The sequence below is a fragment of the Oncorhynchus tshawytscha genome, linkage group LG07 (assembly GCF_018296145.1).
Source record: "Oncorhynchus tshawytscha isolate Ot180627B linkage group LG07, Otsh_v2.0, whole genome shotgun sequence".
NCBI lineage: Eukaryota > Metazoa > Chordata > Actinopteri > Salmoniformes > Salmonidae > Oncorhynchus > Oncorhynchus tshawytscha.
Genome location: NC_056435.1, coordinates 49,876,528 through 49,892,618, shown reverse-complemented (window position 1 = coordinate 49,892,618; position 16,091 = coordinate 49,876,528). Strand labels below are relative to the sequence as shown.

Sequence of the window (16,091 nt, the reverse complement as noted above, 5' to 3'; positions counted from 1 at the left end):
ATTAAAAAAAAAAGTGTTTTGTATTCCCAGTCATATCCAGGTCGGCGCACCATTGGCCCAGCGTCGTCCGGGTTTGGCCAGGACGGGCCGTTATTGTTCTTAACTGACTTGCCATGAATGTATTTCAATTGACTGATTTCGCCATATGAGCTGTAACTCGGTAAAGTCTCTGAATGTGTTGCATATTGCGTTTATATTTTTTCAGTATACTTTCATGGTAGAATATATCATTTGACTTGAGAAGAGAACAAATCTGGTTTACTCCCTATTCTTGTATCATAATCGTGCTGCTGTATAAATTGGTAGCATTTCCGCTTCTCTCCAACGGATGTTGTACAAATTTGGTGTAACCGCTAAATACGCCCTCCCGTCAACACAATCTTTTTTGGGGGGTGTGCCCTCTCTGATGAGAAACTAACTAGATAGCCAAGTAGTTCTTTGCGCTGAGGATTCGGAATCGCCATGAAGTACGCATTGGTAAGAATATCCTGTCGAAATTATTTCCTGGGTTGCTTTGGTTTCCCCTTTTGTCTGTGGTGGTAGTAGAAAAGTAGCTTGTCAGCTAACGCGGTAACGTTACTTTGATAAGTTAAACAGAGAGTAGTAACAAGGCACCGCAGCTATCACTCCCTGTCAGATAATTTATCTGCCCTGAACTGGTCATATTATGTCAAATTAAATGCACAAAATTGGAAGTTTTGGCTCTGCGATTGACCTGATTTAAAAGATCACTAACTAGCCTAGTGCAGTTAGCTAAGTGACTCAAGTACAGTAAGCATTTCATTGGACAGTGTATACTATTTGTATCCTGTACATACGACGAATAAAAATAGAAACTCATGTTGTAAACTTGTGCATGCGACTCGTCTTGGCTAGCAGTCTGCCAAGCAACCAACTGTCCTGGTACATCTGACAACGTGTTAACAGCCATCTAAGCAAGTGAAGTTTATTTCACCTTAGAGAATCGCAAATACCATAATTTACTGAACAAAAATAAGTGAAACATGTATGTGTTGGTTTCATGAGCTGAAATTTAAAAAATCCTAGAAATGTTCCATGCACAAAAGCTTATTTCTCCCAAATGTTGTGCACAAATGTGTATACATCCCTTGCCAAGATAATCCATCCACCTAACAGGTGTGGCATATCAAGAAGCTGATAGCATTCTCATTACACAGATTCACATTCTGTTGGAGACGTTACAAAAAAATGCCACTAAAATATGCAGTTTTGTCACACAACACAATGCCACAGAAGTCTCAAGTTTTGAGGGAGCATGCAATTGGCATGCTGACTGCAGGACTGTCCAGCAGAGCTGTTGCCAGAGAATGTAATGTTAATTTCTGTAGCATCTAACGTTTTGGAGAATTCGGCAGTAGGTCCAAATGGCCTTATAACTGCAGACCATGTGTAGCCCTGGACCTCCACATCTGACGTCTTCACCTCCAGGATCGTCTGAGACCAGCTACCCGGACAGCTGATGAAACTTTGGGTTTGCACAACCGAATAATTTCTGCACAGACTGTCAGAAACCGTCTCTGGGAAGCTTATCTGCGTGCTTGTCGTCCTCACCAGGGTCTTGACCTGACTGCAGTTCACCATCCTAACTGACTTCAATGGGCAAATGCTCACCTTTCGATGGCCACTGGCACGCTGGAGAAGTGGGCTCTAAATGGATTAATCCCAGTTTCAACTCTACCGGGCAGATGACAGATAGCGTGTATGGGGTCATGTGGGTGAGTGATTTGCTGACGTCAATGTTGTGAAAAGAGTGCCCAATGGTGGGGTTATGGTATGGGCAGTCATAAGCTATGGGCAACGAACACTATTGCATTTTATTTATGGCAATTTGAATGCACAGAGATACCGTGACGAGATCCTGAGGCTCATTGTCATGCCAATTATCCATTACCTCATGTTTCAGCATGATAATGCACAGCCCTGTAACGCAAGGATCTGTACACAATTCATAGAAGTGGAAAATGTCCCACTTCTATGGCCTGTCAACCATTTGCGCATGTTCGGGATGCTCTGGATCGACGTGTACGATAATGTGTTCCAGTACCCGCCAATATCCAGAAAATTCACACAGCCATCGAAGAGGAGTGTGTTCCTTTCCACAGGCCACAATCAACAACCTGATCAGATCTATGCGACGGAGTAGTGTAGTGCTGCATGAGGCAAATGGTGGTCACACCAGATACTGACCTGTTTTCTGATCCACACCCCTACCTTTTAATGTGTCTTTGACAACAGATGCATATCTGTATTCCCAGTCATGTGAAATCTGTAGATTAGGACCCAATGAATTTATTTCAATTTACTTATATATATGAACTAACTCAGTAAAATCTTTGATATTGTATGTTGCGTTTTATTTTTTTCAGTGGCGCAGTGAACTTCTAATTGTCTGACATTGTTTGTATTTGAAGAACAACTACTCAAGTACTGTTAGTAGCCTACACAAGCTGATTCCCTTTTGTACTTTATCCTTAAACAGATTTATTGTTCTGCGACAATGTTATGCCTGACAATAACTGCCTTGATGTAATTTACTGTATAATAGCAGGGCATATGCAATATGAAATTCCCCTTATAAGTTTGGTTTCTGAGTTTATCACTTTTTTTTATTTAAAGGGTCAATCCTTAGTTGAAACGATAACAAAGCAAACACTGCCTGTGTTTTGGTAAAAAGCTGAGGGATGGGCCTGGAGAAGTGTAACCTCTTAAATTCAAAAACAGAGCTATATCAAAATGATAGTTTCAAGCATGTGTTGAGGCTATACAGTTTGTAAACATTGTAAATGTAAACGAATATTAGTGTAAAACATGATTATATTTTGGGTACTGAAGGGGTTTGACAGTTGAACTATGTTCATCAGGCATTTGTAAGTGATATTCTTCAAGAATCTATCTATATAACATTAATTTAAGTCCAAAAATGTATGTACGAACTGCAGATTGCCCATTTAAACAGTCCAATATCTGTTTACATCTGCTTCTCTTATTTTTGTTTTATTTTTTCAACAGTAGCCATGTTATACATTGTTTTGGCATAATCAATCTTCTTTCTATTTTGTATTTAGTTCTCGACTGTAGCTGTGACTGCTGGGGTGTTATTGCTGTCCACTGTGGGCATAATTATAGCCCTCTACCTAGGCAAGAAGAAAAAGCCTCCAGTCACCTTGCTTGACCCTACCCAGAAATACCAGCTAACGCTCATCGATAAAGAGGTACATGTGTGCTATTGAAATAAATGAGACATTTTGCTATGTGTGTCAGAGGCCTGTGCTTAATTCAATTATATACTCCATGGAAATTATTTTTGTCTAACATTTAACCAAATGTTTGTAGTAGATGTCTTTGCATTGACTTTACACACTAATTGACAAAACCAATGTATGAATAGTTTGATATGTCTTTGGCCTCTTTCCATAGGTGATCAGCCATGATACTCGCAGGTTCCGCTTTCGGCTTCCCTCAGCAGAACATATCCTGGGGCTGCCCGTAGGTAAGTCTTTTGTCAAGTGACAGTGTTTGATCATTTATTATTATTTGATACAGTGCCATACCCTTAATAGAAATTTAGCAGACCCTCTTATACAGAGACACTTACAGGGGCAATTAGGGTTATGTGTCTTGCTCAAGTTTACATCTATCTGTTATTCACCTAGTCGTCTTGGGGATTCAAATCAGCGTCCTTTTGGTTACTGGCCCAACTCTCAAATAGTCCTTTAGCTCACCAGCATTATAACTACCCTCAAAACGTACTACTTGATGCCGTTGTATTGCACTGATGGGAACTAGAACGCTTAGCTTCCCAGTCCTTGAATGCCCTCTAGTGTATGAGTCATTTAGCAGAACAATCGGAGGATAAAGCCACACCAAATGACCCTATCAATTTTCAATCAGTGTTTGTGTTTCTAATTCCCTTATTTGTTTCCTCTAGGGAAGCATTTATACCTCTCTGCCCGTATTGACGGCAGCCTGGTAGTCAGACCATACACACCTGTGTCCAGCGACGACGACAAAGGATATGTTGACTTGGTTGTGAAGGTATGTTTGGTTTGTCAAAGCAATCTTATATATTATACTGAACACTAGTACTACCGTATGTATTGAGTGTGTCGTAGTAGGAGGAGTGATGACATGCAGGACCTGTTTAGTAGTTCATCTTATTCTTTGGGATCTAAAAGAGAAAAACCTATCCTAAATAATCACTGCTACTGTGAGGCGCTTGATATAAGGACCCTGATCTGCAAACCATATTTAATGTAGAAAATTCCTCCCCAGATCTACTTCAGTAATGTGCACCTCAAGTTTCCTGATGGAGGCAAGATGTCCCAGTACCTGGAGAGTCTGCACCTGGGAGATGTTGTGGACTTCAGAGGACCAGGAGGACTGCTGGAGTACAGAGGGCATGGTACGACCAGTCCACTGCCCGGCACACCCTCCTGATATTTACTAATGATGTGTCGCAATGTTATTTTTGGATGATATAATATTGATATTTGACTAAGTATCAATTTGTTAAACAAAAATACAAGTTAAACTTGTTTTTTTTAAAGTGCTAATATAAATGGCATTAGCTAGCGCTAGTTGGCTGTACCTGTGGCAAAACTCTGCACTTTTATTTCTCTCATTGATCAACTCATTTTTTTTCATGCTCTCGTCTTTTTGCAGCAGACGTATAGCGAGCAATATGTTTGGAAATCGCAATAAAATTGCAGTATCAAACCACAATACAAAATCATGAGCATTTCAATACCTACTCTATTTTTTTCCCCCCCAATTTTGTGGTATCCAATTGGTAGTTACAGTCCTATCACTGCAACTCTCGTACGAACTCAGGAGAGGCGAAGGTCGAGAGCCGTGCGTCCTCTGAAACACAACCCAGCCATGCCGCACTGCTTCTTGACACAACGCCCGCTTAACCCGGAAGCGAGCTGCACCAATGTGTCGGAGGAAACACTGTACGCCTGGTGACCGTGTCAGTGTGCGTTGCGCCCGGCCCGCCACAGGAGTCTCTAGTGCATAATGGGTCATGAACATCCCTGCCGGCCAAACCCTCCCCTAACCCGGATAACACTGGGCCAATTGTGCATGGCCGGCTGCGACAGAGCCTGGACTCGAACCAGAATCTCTAGTGGCACAGCTAGCGATGCAGTGCCTTAGACCACTGCGCCACTCGGGAGGCTGCAATACATATCTTATTGACACCTATGTTTGTGAGGCCCCTGGCAATTCCCAGCCCTAATATTAGTGTGTTCTTTTTTACCATGGCCCATAAGGCTCTGGTCTTTAAAGAATCTGGTGCCATTTGGGATGCGCACACAGTCTAATGGAATGGGGGTTTTAGCTTTGTGTACTTGGGTGTGGCTGGCTGAGAGTGATTGTGTGCACACACTTATAGTCAACCTTAAGTCTACTGAATATGTCAACAGTAAATGTACAATATCTCTGAGCAATTTCCTGGCTTGCTGCATCGCATTTTGCAACTTTCATTCCCCAAAGGTTCCAGAAAAGCACTGCCGAAAGAATATACTTTTACTGTGTTGTCACTTAAAATGTTTACTAATGCGCACATTATTATTTGATACAATGTTCCACAACATAGTTGTTGGGTGTGTCCATCATCCTGTCTTCAATTTGGGACCAGATAACTGTTCATTTGCTCCCCAAGCACACTGGAAAATGAAAATAATCTCTGAATTGTTTTGGCATAATTTTTGTCTCATTGCTTTCTCCCATTCCATTCAACAGGGCAGTTTGCAGTTCAGACAGACAAGAAGTCTCCTGCGGAGATAAAAGTTGCCAGTACTGTGGGTCTGATAGCTGGAGGAACAGGTGAACTTTCCCTTTGCAACCCTGCACTCTGAACCTAAACACTTAAATGTTGTCTTGTTATAGCCCATGGGTAAATGTAGACTGAGTGCTTTTAGTTCCTGGTGCTGAACTCCCTTCCCTATTTGTAGGCATCACCCCTATGCTACAGCTGGTGCGTGCTATCATGAAAGACTCCAGTGACAGGACCACCTGCAGCCTGCTGTATGCCAACCAGGTGTGTGGCCGCTGCTCACACTGGCCTCTCTCCTAAAAGAGACTTTTAATATCAATAGGTTCATTTATATAAATAAAGAACAGATACTGTAAATCTACTAGCTTCACTGTGGATGTAGTTCATAGGTTTGCTTAGGTTTAGAGTTAACACTGAACTGTCTGTGTGTGGTGTGTTCATGGCAGACTGAGAAGGATATCCTGCTGAGGGATGAGCTGGAGGAGGTCCAGGCCAGACACCCAGACCGCTTCAAGCTGTGGTTTACAGTGGACAGGGCACCCGAGGGTATGTGCCTTACGGCTTTTGCTTGCATTGCTCAAATGTTGACATCAAGATTTCAGAAATCTGAACAAAATGTGTACATATTTTGAATATGTTTTAATTGTATTCATTTTAAAAATTTATGTCAAATTGGCAACCCATACCAAATGGAATTAATTGAAATGTAAACAAATATTACAATAATTCACTGTGGAATTCAATGATAATAATTCTTCCGGTGTTCTCTGCATTGCGCATCACATAAAGAGTGAAAATATAATAATGAAATCCCTATAGCAGTAAATAACGCATGCAAAAGGCGTTTGAACCCAGTCTGGCACCAAAGAGAAGTTAAATATGGGAGACAAGCTTATACACAATCTATATAAACATAGAAGCTAAATATTTTTGCAATTTGTGGTGTGTTTTATGGCAGAATCATTAAGCATATTGGTACTTGTTTACGACCCCATGAAAGACTGAATTATGATCAATTTGTGTCACTCAGGCTGGGAGTACAGTGAGGGCTTCATCAATGTGGATATGATCCAGGAGCACCTGCCCACCCCCAGTGAGGACACCTTGGTGCTCATATGCGGTCCACCCCCCATGATCCAGTTTGCTTGCAACCCCAACCTGGACAAGTTGGGCTACTGTCAGAGTCAGCGCTTCGCCTACTAGTCACCAGCCTAGGAACTATCCTCCCAGCCACCCACAGCATGGGCCTTCTCAATGCAACAATGACATCAATTCAGTGCTTGATTGGGCTGGAACTACTGCTTGAGTACCGGCATCTCTTATAGATTATTGGCAAAAATTTTGCAGAGTTCCAGCACCAAAATATATACAGTACTGGCACCCAAAATAAGTCTGTGCACCATTTTCAGTCTGCTTAAAGCACTGCAGCAATCTACTGCCAAAAGCCCCATATGGTAAGTGCAGACAGGTTGGGCATTAAATGCTCACTTGGAACCAAAGTCCTACCTTTGTATTATTAGCCTCCATCTCCTGATGATATCTACAATTGTATTTTTAGGTGAGGTTTTAAAGCTTTGATTTATTATTGATGTTCTTAGCCTTGAGCAGTCCTAAAAACAGGACAGAGCGAATATAACTTAAAGATAAAGCTGCATACTGAACTGAATTATGCCCGGGGATGCAGTGCTGAATATAAGGAGGCTGCCCAGGCAGCTTTGCTTTAAATGTGCACACAACAAATGATATGCACTTAAGTATTACAGCTTCTGTAGAAATGTGTTATACTGTATTTTGGCACATGTGGGGCTTTTTGACGTGGGTATGGGATCTGACTGCATTTCTTATTGTATTTGTGTGAGCATAATTATTCAAGGCTCTTTTGTTTTATATATATATATATAGTTTCAGAGTTTAATCTGCAATGCACTACAGTCTTTGAAAAAATGGATTGTGTTTATGAAGAGAAGACAATTTCTGCCACCACTTCAAATTGTCTCCACTCATATACGGGATCCATAATTCTGTTCTCTTTATGTATTGACTGGACTGTTCCGTAGCTATTATCCCTTGTTGTAAAATAAAGTATTGTGGAGGTTCAACGTTTGGACATTCAGTTTGCCGGAACAACGTGGCTCTGATTGCAACAGTTGAATGCTGTCACGATAAGGAGTAATCTGTGCTTGGTGCAGACAATGTAGTGTGGTCCAAATGCTGTGACGGGTTGGTAGTTGGAAAAATGTTATCTAATTCCACAGCCTACTACAGTACAGTTCCCCTTTGACAGGGATTATTGAGGATTGGAGTTGCTGATGATAGTTGGTTTACAGGTAGGAGTATCTCTATCCACAAGTAAAAGAGCTGGATGAGGGTATCTTTTTTTGTAATTGAGCCTTTCTTGCGCTGCTAAAATGTGGTTTAGACAGCTCAGTGCTGAAGACAACTTTTCACATACTGTACATCCACTGTTAAATTTGGGGGTTCATGCAGGCACCATTATGGAGGTAATGTGATTCCACTCAATCATTTATAGGAGAAGCACGTGCATGACCTGGGAATAAAACGGTGTACCACTTAAATCTATGTTGATTTGATATAATGGCTACATATACAGACAGTATTTTGGTGTTACGTCTAAAACATTTTACATTTGTAATTTTAACCACTAGATGGAGACGCTGTTACGTTTATGAGAACCAGTTGAAACTCTTTGCTTGGCATTGACTTGTCATTTTCGTTAACCGTGCTGCGTTGACTATTCGTTCGGGGGTTCGGCTTGTTTTTGTGAGAATCGGGAAGGGATCACATTTCCTTTGACGTCTGGAGTATCAGGTAGCTACGTCCGCTGAATGAAAATGCAAAAGTTAACAAGCCACAACAATGAACAGTATTGTAGCATTGTATTTGCAACTGTGTCAGTGTGTTTGGTATTTGATCGATACAGCCAGACGTGACCAGTTTTCTTCGTGTATGCGAAAGCTAACTAGCTAGCCTATCATGCTAGCTAATGGCATTAGTAATGCTAGCATTTGCGGTTAGCGTACGTTACCTTGGGGCTCTAGCTAGCTATAATTTGCTGGTGTACGTCAGGAATCATGTCAGCCAAATCATATTATTGAAGTCATTGTCCTGCTATTCCAGTCCCATGTTTATTCGGATGCTATTGTATGATTGCTTTGTTCTAAGGTAGCCAACCAGCTGACGAAGTCTTTCCCAGTTTTGTTTGTTAGCTGCCAGCTAACGTTACCGTTAGCTAACTACATTTTTCGGCCGTCTCGCAAGAGCAATTTTGGTCTTCCTGCCATGTTAGCTGAGTAGCTTATTCTTCATAACTGTTGTCAAATACTCATTTAACGAGTGAATATTTTCACGACATGGTATTATAAGACTTTGTTGATGGTGTAAAAATGTAACGTTATGTCAAAGTAATACTGGAAGCTGCAATTTTTACTTCAGTGCTGAGTGCAAGGACCATCTGTCGGTGGGAAATATAGAACTACCAAAGTCCACATCAGGTCCAATTGTCACAGGTGAAGTTAGTTACAATTTGGAATAAAGTTATTTCAGTGAAAAACTACATTAACTAATGTATTTATTTGTCATTATGATTTCTTGACTCTTCAGCGCTGGGCCAACTGCGGACTTGAGTGCCAGGTTTTAGTAGTACACACGGGCAGAGGACAGGTCATCAGGCAGTCTCCCTATGTCAGGCAGAAACGGGTCTGCGAGTGATGCAGACTGTCGGATCTCAGAGGACTGTCGGGTCCCGGATGTGGAGCTGATGGAGCTGGGACCCCTGCTGGAGGAGACAGGACGGCAGACAGCGGGGAAAGGCATGATGTCAGAAGTGAGAGTGGGGGAGACAGGTTACGTCCCATATGGCACCCTATTCCCTACACAGTGCTCAAATTTTGATCAGCGCCCTAGTCAAAAGTAGTGCACTATATAGGGTGCCATTTGGAATGCCACCTGACTCAACTCCTCGATTACCACAGGTATTAGGTATTTTCTAAAGTGGGCGCAGAATCTTCCAAATCAACATTTGGAAGATTCAGGTGTCTAGTGAACCATGGGGTGTATTCAGAGAGGTGAAAGTTCAGAACGTTGCAGATCTCCCCATTGGCCTATTCTACATCCAAACAAACTGGTTGTTCTACAAAATGAGTTTCTATCTAAATGTTCTATAGCGTTGCCCCCTCGTGAATATGCCCCAGTTGAAGACAAAACCAATCTAAGTGGTCATTGGGCAATAGAGCTAAGCTTGGGTGGGGTCGCACCTAAGTAATGGTCAGGGAAATGTAGACCAAACCAACTGGGATTCGTTCCCATGTTTTCACTTTTATCCTGCACTGCAAAAAGGCATATGCTCTACTTGCCTAACTAAATCATCTTCTCTCTCTGCAGGAGTCCTCAGTTCTGCCTGATGAGGATGATGAAGAGGTGGAAGAGGTCCTGACGCTGCCCCTCCAGGCTCACCACGCAATGGAGAAGATGGAGGAGTTTGTGCACAAAGTAGGCATCATTGGGCTGTTCCAGATGGCAGGATCAATAAGTTAGCCAGCTAAGTTTGATAAGCTAAAGTATCTCTTGATTTTCTGATTCATTTAGAAAGCTAAACTTGAATATGAGTTGTTGGTTGTCGAGTCATTTATACCATGCCCATTTCAAGTCTATATTTCTCGAAAAGATGACGTTATTTCAGAATTTCTGGGACAGTTAGCTGGCTAACTCATTGATCCTGCTTTCTGGAACAGCCCCCATGGCTGCTCTGTCTAACTTCATACGCAGAGATAATAAGAGAATAAGAGTGCGGCGATGAACAGGACATTCATGGTAGCCTTAAACCCTTGTGTTTTAAGGTGTGGAAGGGTAGCTGGAGGGTCATCCCATTTCATGTCCTGCCGGAGTGGCTGAAGGACAACGACTACCTCCTGCATGGACACCGTCCCCCCATGCCCTCCTTCCGTGCATGCTTTGGAAGCATCTTCAGGATCCACACAGAAACAGGCAACATCTGGACCCACCTTCTGGGTGAGTGAGATATCTGAGGAAACTGAATCCTCACATGTTGAACCTCACACCATTGCCTATAAAGTTACAGTGAAGCACAAGTCCACGTTCCCCACAACTAGGGCACATTCAGTGGGTCCTAAGTTCAGCATGCTGCCATTAAGCAATGTACAGTTGAAGTCGGAGGTTTACATACACCTTAGCCAAGTACATTTAAACTCAGTTTTTCACAATTCCTGACATTTAATCCTCGTAAAAAGTCCCTGTCTTAGGATCACCACTGTATTTTAAGAATGAATTGTCAGAATAATAGTAGAAAGAATGATTTATTTCAGCTTTTATTTCTTTCATCACATTCCCAGTGGGTCAGAGGTTTACATGCACTCAATTAGTATTTGGTAGCATTGCCTTTTAAATTGTTTAACTTGGGTCAAACGTTTCGGGTAGCCTTCCACAAACTTCCCACAATAAGTTGGGTGAATTTTGGCCCATTCCTCCAGACAGAGCTGGTGTAACTGAGTCAGATTTATTGGCCTCTTTGCTCGCACACGCTTTTTCAGTTCAGCCCACAAATTTTCTATAGGATTGAGGTCAGGGCTTTGTGATGGCCACTCCAATACCTTGACTTTGTTGTCCTTAAGCCATTTTGCCACAACTTTGGAAGTATGCTTGGGGTCATTGTCCATTTGGAAGACCCATTTGTGACCAAGCTTTAACTTTCTGACTGTTGTCTTGAGATGTTGCTTCAATATATCCACATAATTTTCCTGTCTTCATGATGCCATCTATTTTGTGAAGTGCACCAGACCCTCCTGCAGCAAAGCACCCCCACAACATGATGCTGCCACCCCTGTGCTTCACGGTTGGGATGGTGTTCTTCAGTTTGCAAGCCTCCCCTTTTTCATCCAAACATAACGATGGCCATTATGACCAAACAGTTCTATTTTTGTTTCATCAGACCAGAGAACATTTCTCCAAAAAGTACAATGTTTGTCCCCATGTGCAGTTTCAAACCATAGTCTGGCTTTTTTATGGCGGTTTTGGAGCAGTGGTGTCTTCCTTGCTGAGATGCCTTTCAGGTTATGTCAATATAGGACTCGTTTTACTGTGGATATAGATACTTTTGTACCTGTTTCCTCCAGCATCTTCACAAGGTCCTTTGCTGTTGTTCTGGGATTTATTTGCACTTTTTGCACCAAAGTACGTTCATCTCTAGGAGACAGAACGCGTCTCCTTCCTGAGCGGTATGATGGCTGCGTGGTCCCATGGTGTTTTTACTTGCGTAATATTGTTTGTACAGATGAACGTGGCACCTTCAGGCATTTGGAAATTGCTCCCAAGGATGAACCAGACTTGCGGAGGTCTACAATTTTTTGTCTGAGGTCTTGGCTGATTTCTTTTGATTTTCCCATGATGTCAAGCAGAGGCACTGAGTTTGAAGGTATGCCTTGAAATACATTCACAGGTACACCTCCAATTGACTCAAATGATGTCAATTAGCCTATCAGAAGCTTCTATTTCTGGAATTTTCCAAGCTGTTTAAAGGCACAGTCAACTTAGTGTATGTGAACTTCTGACCCCCTGGAATTGTAATACAGTGAACTGTAAGTGAAATAATCTGTCTGTAAACAATTGTTGTTAAAATTTGTAGATGTCCTAACCGACTTGCCAAAACTATAGTTTGTTAACAAGAAATTTGTGGAGTGGTTGAAAAATGAATTTTAATGACTCTGACCTAAGTGTATGTAAACTTCTGACTTCAACTGTATGTATTGTGCAGTTACTTGTCTATACTACATAGCAAAGAAATGTGCCTCTTTTACACAACACATTTCCATTTACAATGCTCCTGATTGTGTCCCCCATTGTGTTTATACAGTGTGCCCCATAGAGACCCCTTCCTATATGCTAATATTCATTTGTCATGATATGCCCTGTATGATTACTAGTTCACAAATGATGGCCTCACCTCTCCAACCCCCAGGGCTGATCCTGTTTATTGGTCTGGGCACGTACACCATTCTGCGGCCCAATATGTACTTCATGGCCCCGCTGCAGGAGAAAGTGGTGTTTGGGATGTTTTTTCTGGGTGCTGTGCTCTGCCTCAGCTTCTCCTGGCTCTTTCACACCGTCTACTGCCACTCTGAGAAAGTGTCCCGGACCTTCTCCAAGTAAGGCCGCATGCCCCCCTCCCTCTTGCTCATCTTGATTAGCTCTCCTGTATTTCTGAAAAGAAATGTGACGTTTCAGTTCAGGTTTTTATACTTTAAAGTGTCATTTAAATGGATGCTCCTCTTCTAACCTCAGTGTTTTTGTTTTCCCTCAGACTTGACTACTCGGGTATCGCCCTGCTGATCATGGGTTCATTTGTGCCCTGGCTCTACTACTCATTCTACTGTTCCCCACAGCCACGCCTCATCTACCTCACCATTGTCTGTGTGCTGGGCATTGCCGCCATCATAGTGGCCCAGTGGGAACGCTTCTCCACGCCCGCACATCGGCCCACACGAGCAGGTGCTGCACCACATATTAACCAGCCTGTCAGAGAGTGTACTGTGACATGGATACAGAGCAATGACATATATGTAAATGTGTTAATACAACAGCTAAAAACATGAGAAAATCATCAGGAAATGCATTTTTCTTCTACGTGTGTGTGAATAGCTGGTATAAGTTTGACCATCTTATTGTATCCTATACTATGACTGATCCAGCTGCTCCTGCTTCCACCAACCAACCTTTCCCCTCCATGTCTCTCACAGGAGTGTTCATGGGCCTGGGACTGAGTGGCATCGTCCCCACAGTGCACTTCACTATCGAGGAGGGCTTCGTCAAGGCCACCACTGTGGGACAGATGGGCTGGTTCTACCTGATGGGCGCCATGTACATCACTGGCGCCGGACTGTACGCCGCCAGGATCCCCGAACGCTACTTCCCTGGCAAATGTGACATCTGGGTAAGTGTGTAACAGAGGCAAAAAATGTAACCCTATTCCATTTATACTGCGCTACTTTTGGCCAGGGCCCATAGGGGGACCCAAGAAAGAGTGTGGCTAATTGGGGATCATAAGAAAATACTAAATAGGGCTCTGGTCAAGTGGTGCACTATATAGGATATAGGCTGCCATTTGGGATGTAGACGCAGGCTTGTAGCTAGCTCCTGAACTAACCCCATGTCCTCATTTATATGATTATTATAATGTTATCGTCATTTAATGCGATGTGAGTCACACATGTTCTGCACTGTGGTTATTCCCTATATAGTACACCACAGAGGACTCTGGTTATTCCCTATATAGTACTGAACTGTACTGTAGGAATATGTGGCCCATGTAGTAATCAAACTGCTAGAACTTGTGTTGCAAACACCATGCTCTAACCAGAGGAACCTTTGCACATACGTTCCCTATTTAGTGCACTACTTTTGACCAGAGCCATATGGGAATAGTGCACTAAGTAGAGAATAGGGTGCCATATGGTAAGCAGCCTCTGACCTCCCTCTCTCCTCAGTTCCACTCCCACCAGATCTTCCACGTCCTGGTGGTGGCGGCGGCCTTTATCCACTTCTACGGCGTCTCCAACCTGCAGGAGTTCCGCTACGGCCTGGAGGGAGGGTGCACTGACGACACCCTTCTCTGAGAGGCCCATCTGTGGCCCCCTCAGCCATTTCCTGGTCGTTCCCCGTCCCTATAAAGTGCTGCTGGAACACGCAATGGTCCTCTGTAGCTCCTTTTCTCCACCCTCCCCCACCCACCCGATTTGCTCATGTCATTTTTTGTTTTCTTGTGGTGTGTTTTTCTGCTTGTGCTACTTTTTCCCCATATAAAGTAGCTTTAGCCAGTGAACTATATAGAGGGGCATCCCGGTGATGCAGCAGCACTTTTTTTTTATCAAAAGGGAGCTCTAGGCTCCACTTTAGCTCATGAAGAACAACAGGGGATTTTGACCAGAATGATTACATGTTTCCTTCAAGGGTGGGAACCTCTGAGAGGCGTTGCCCTCCAGAGCTTCCAAAATCAAGCTGTAGGAGGCTTATGTGATAGAAAGGGTCCGGGTTGGGGTCAGTTCGTTCCATTTTTATTCTGTCATTATAAGGAATTAATCAAAATTAAATTCATTTTTTTTAAATGTAAAATTCATAACTTAAAACGGTGGGCAATTCCAACAATTGATTAAGAGTGTTTTGTTGATTTAAATTTAGTTGACATACAATCAACTCCAATTGAGGTATGGGTTATGGAACTTAAAGTCAAACAATTGAATGACTTACCTAAAAGACACTCTGCTTGGTACCCTTACCCCTCATGTCCCTTTTCAATTGAACAGGATCTTGTATGATTGATAGCTGGTATGAAGCTAACCGGGAAACGCACAATGGGCAAATCTGGGAATAGGTCAACTCTTTCCCTTCTCAGCTTGAGATTTGTTTAATTTTAAGGCTATATTTCAGAACTCTAAAGGTCAAATTATTGCACCTTAACAATATGTTATTACCATTAAACTTTGTCACTGCATGGGGTCCACCATGTAGTGAGTAGGAAATAGGAATAATATTTTAGTATTCCTGTGCCTTAGGCCAATGGAAATAGTTTTTAAATAGATGGGCCAATATTGCAGTCAAGTGAACTTCATTAGGATCTCCAGATATAATGATAACAAACTTTTTTGTTTTCTTGTCCTTATACCCAATGAAATCACTATTAAACTTTTGACCTCCAATAGTTTTCTCAAACTGCTGTTTATTTAAGATTTTTTTTTAAAGCTGACTTTCTGTGGCTTTATTACAAAGACTAAACAATCTGTGTATTCTTGACTTTGTGTTGTGTCCTGTGTAGACAAGTTGATGGATCATACATTTCCCTGAAATGTAAACACATAATAAATATTTATTAATGTTAAAATGGGAAACTAACCCAAGTCATGCATTTTCTGTCCCATATAGTGATATGACACTTCATCACACTTTACATTTCACACACATGAACATGGTTTGTCGAGTCAAATACAACCTTACAGTGAAATGCTTACTTACAAGTCCTTAACCAACAATGCAGTTTTAAGAAAAATAAGTGTTCAGTAAAAAATAGATATAACAAATAATTAAAAATAACAGTAGCGAGGCTATATACAGGGGTAACGGTACAGAGTCAATGTGTACAGGTAAGTTGACGTAATATGTACATGCAGGTAGAGTTAAAGTGACTATGCATAGATAACAGAGTAGCAGCATTTAAAGGGGGGGCAATGCAAATAGTCTGTAGCCATTTGATTACCTGTTCAGGAGTCTT

At 42.2% G+C, this 16,091-nt stretch overlaps 2 protein-coding genes across 4 annotated transcripts; both read left to right on the top strand.

Annotated features, from left to right (window-relative positions):
- The first annotated feature begins 317 nt into the window (after nucleotides 1-317).
- Nucleotides 318-7,896, top strand: LOC112254741 (NADH-cytochrome b5 reductase 3). 2 transcript variants are annotated; one of them, XM_024427540.2, is made up of 9 exons: nucleotides 318-477; nucleotides 3,087-3,233; nucleotides 3,439-3,511; nucleotides 3,950-4,056; nucleotides 4,294-4,423; nucleotides 5,764-5,847; nucleotides 5,976-6,061; nucleotides 6,244-6,343; nucleotides 6,828-7,896. In XM_024427540.2, the coding sequence occupies exons 1-9, from the start codon at nucleotides 463-465 to the stop codon at nucleotides 6,998-7,000; spliced, it is 915 nt and encodes a 304-aa protein (XP_024283308.1). In that variant the 5' UTR covers nucleotides 318-462; the 3' UTR covers nucleotides 7,001-7,896. The 2 variants fall into 2 exon arrangements, with proteins under 2 accessions (XP_024283308.1, XP_024283307.2); XM_024427539.2 differs by lacking the exon at nucleotides 318-477 and adding an exon at nucleotides 1,588-1,736.
- A 597-nt stretch (nucleotides 7,897-8,493) lies between these two features.
- Nucleotides 8,494-15,616, top strand: LOC112254739 (adiponectin receptor protein 1). Of its 2 annotated transcripts, XM_024427536.2 has the most exons (9): nucleotides 8,496-8,626; nucleotides 9,251-9,324; nucleotides 9,419-9,641; nucleotides 10,199-10,306; nucleotides 10,654-10,825; nucleotides 12,789-12,975; nucleotides 13,131-13,318; nucleotides 13,567-13,760; nucleotides 14,314-15,616. In XM_024427536.2, exons 3-9 carry the CDS (start codon nucleotides 9,498-9,500, stop codon nucleotides 14,440-14,442), a joined length of 1,122 nt encoding a protein of 373 aa, XP_024283304.1. In that variant the 5' UTR covers nucleotides 8,496-8,626; nucleotides 9,251-9,324; nucleotides 9,419-9,497; the 3' UTR covers nucleotides 14,443-15,616. The 2 variants fall into 2 exon arrangements, with proteins under 2 accessions (XP_024283305.1, XP_024283304.1); XM_024427537.2 differs by lacking the exon at nucleotides 9,251-9,324 and having other exon boundaries at nucleotides 8,494-8,626.
- The last annotated feature ends 475 nt before the right edge of the window (nucleotides 15,617-16,091 follow it).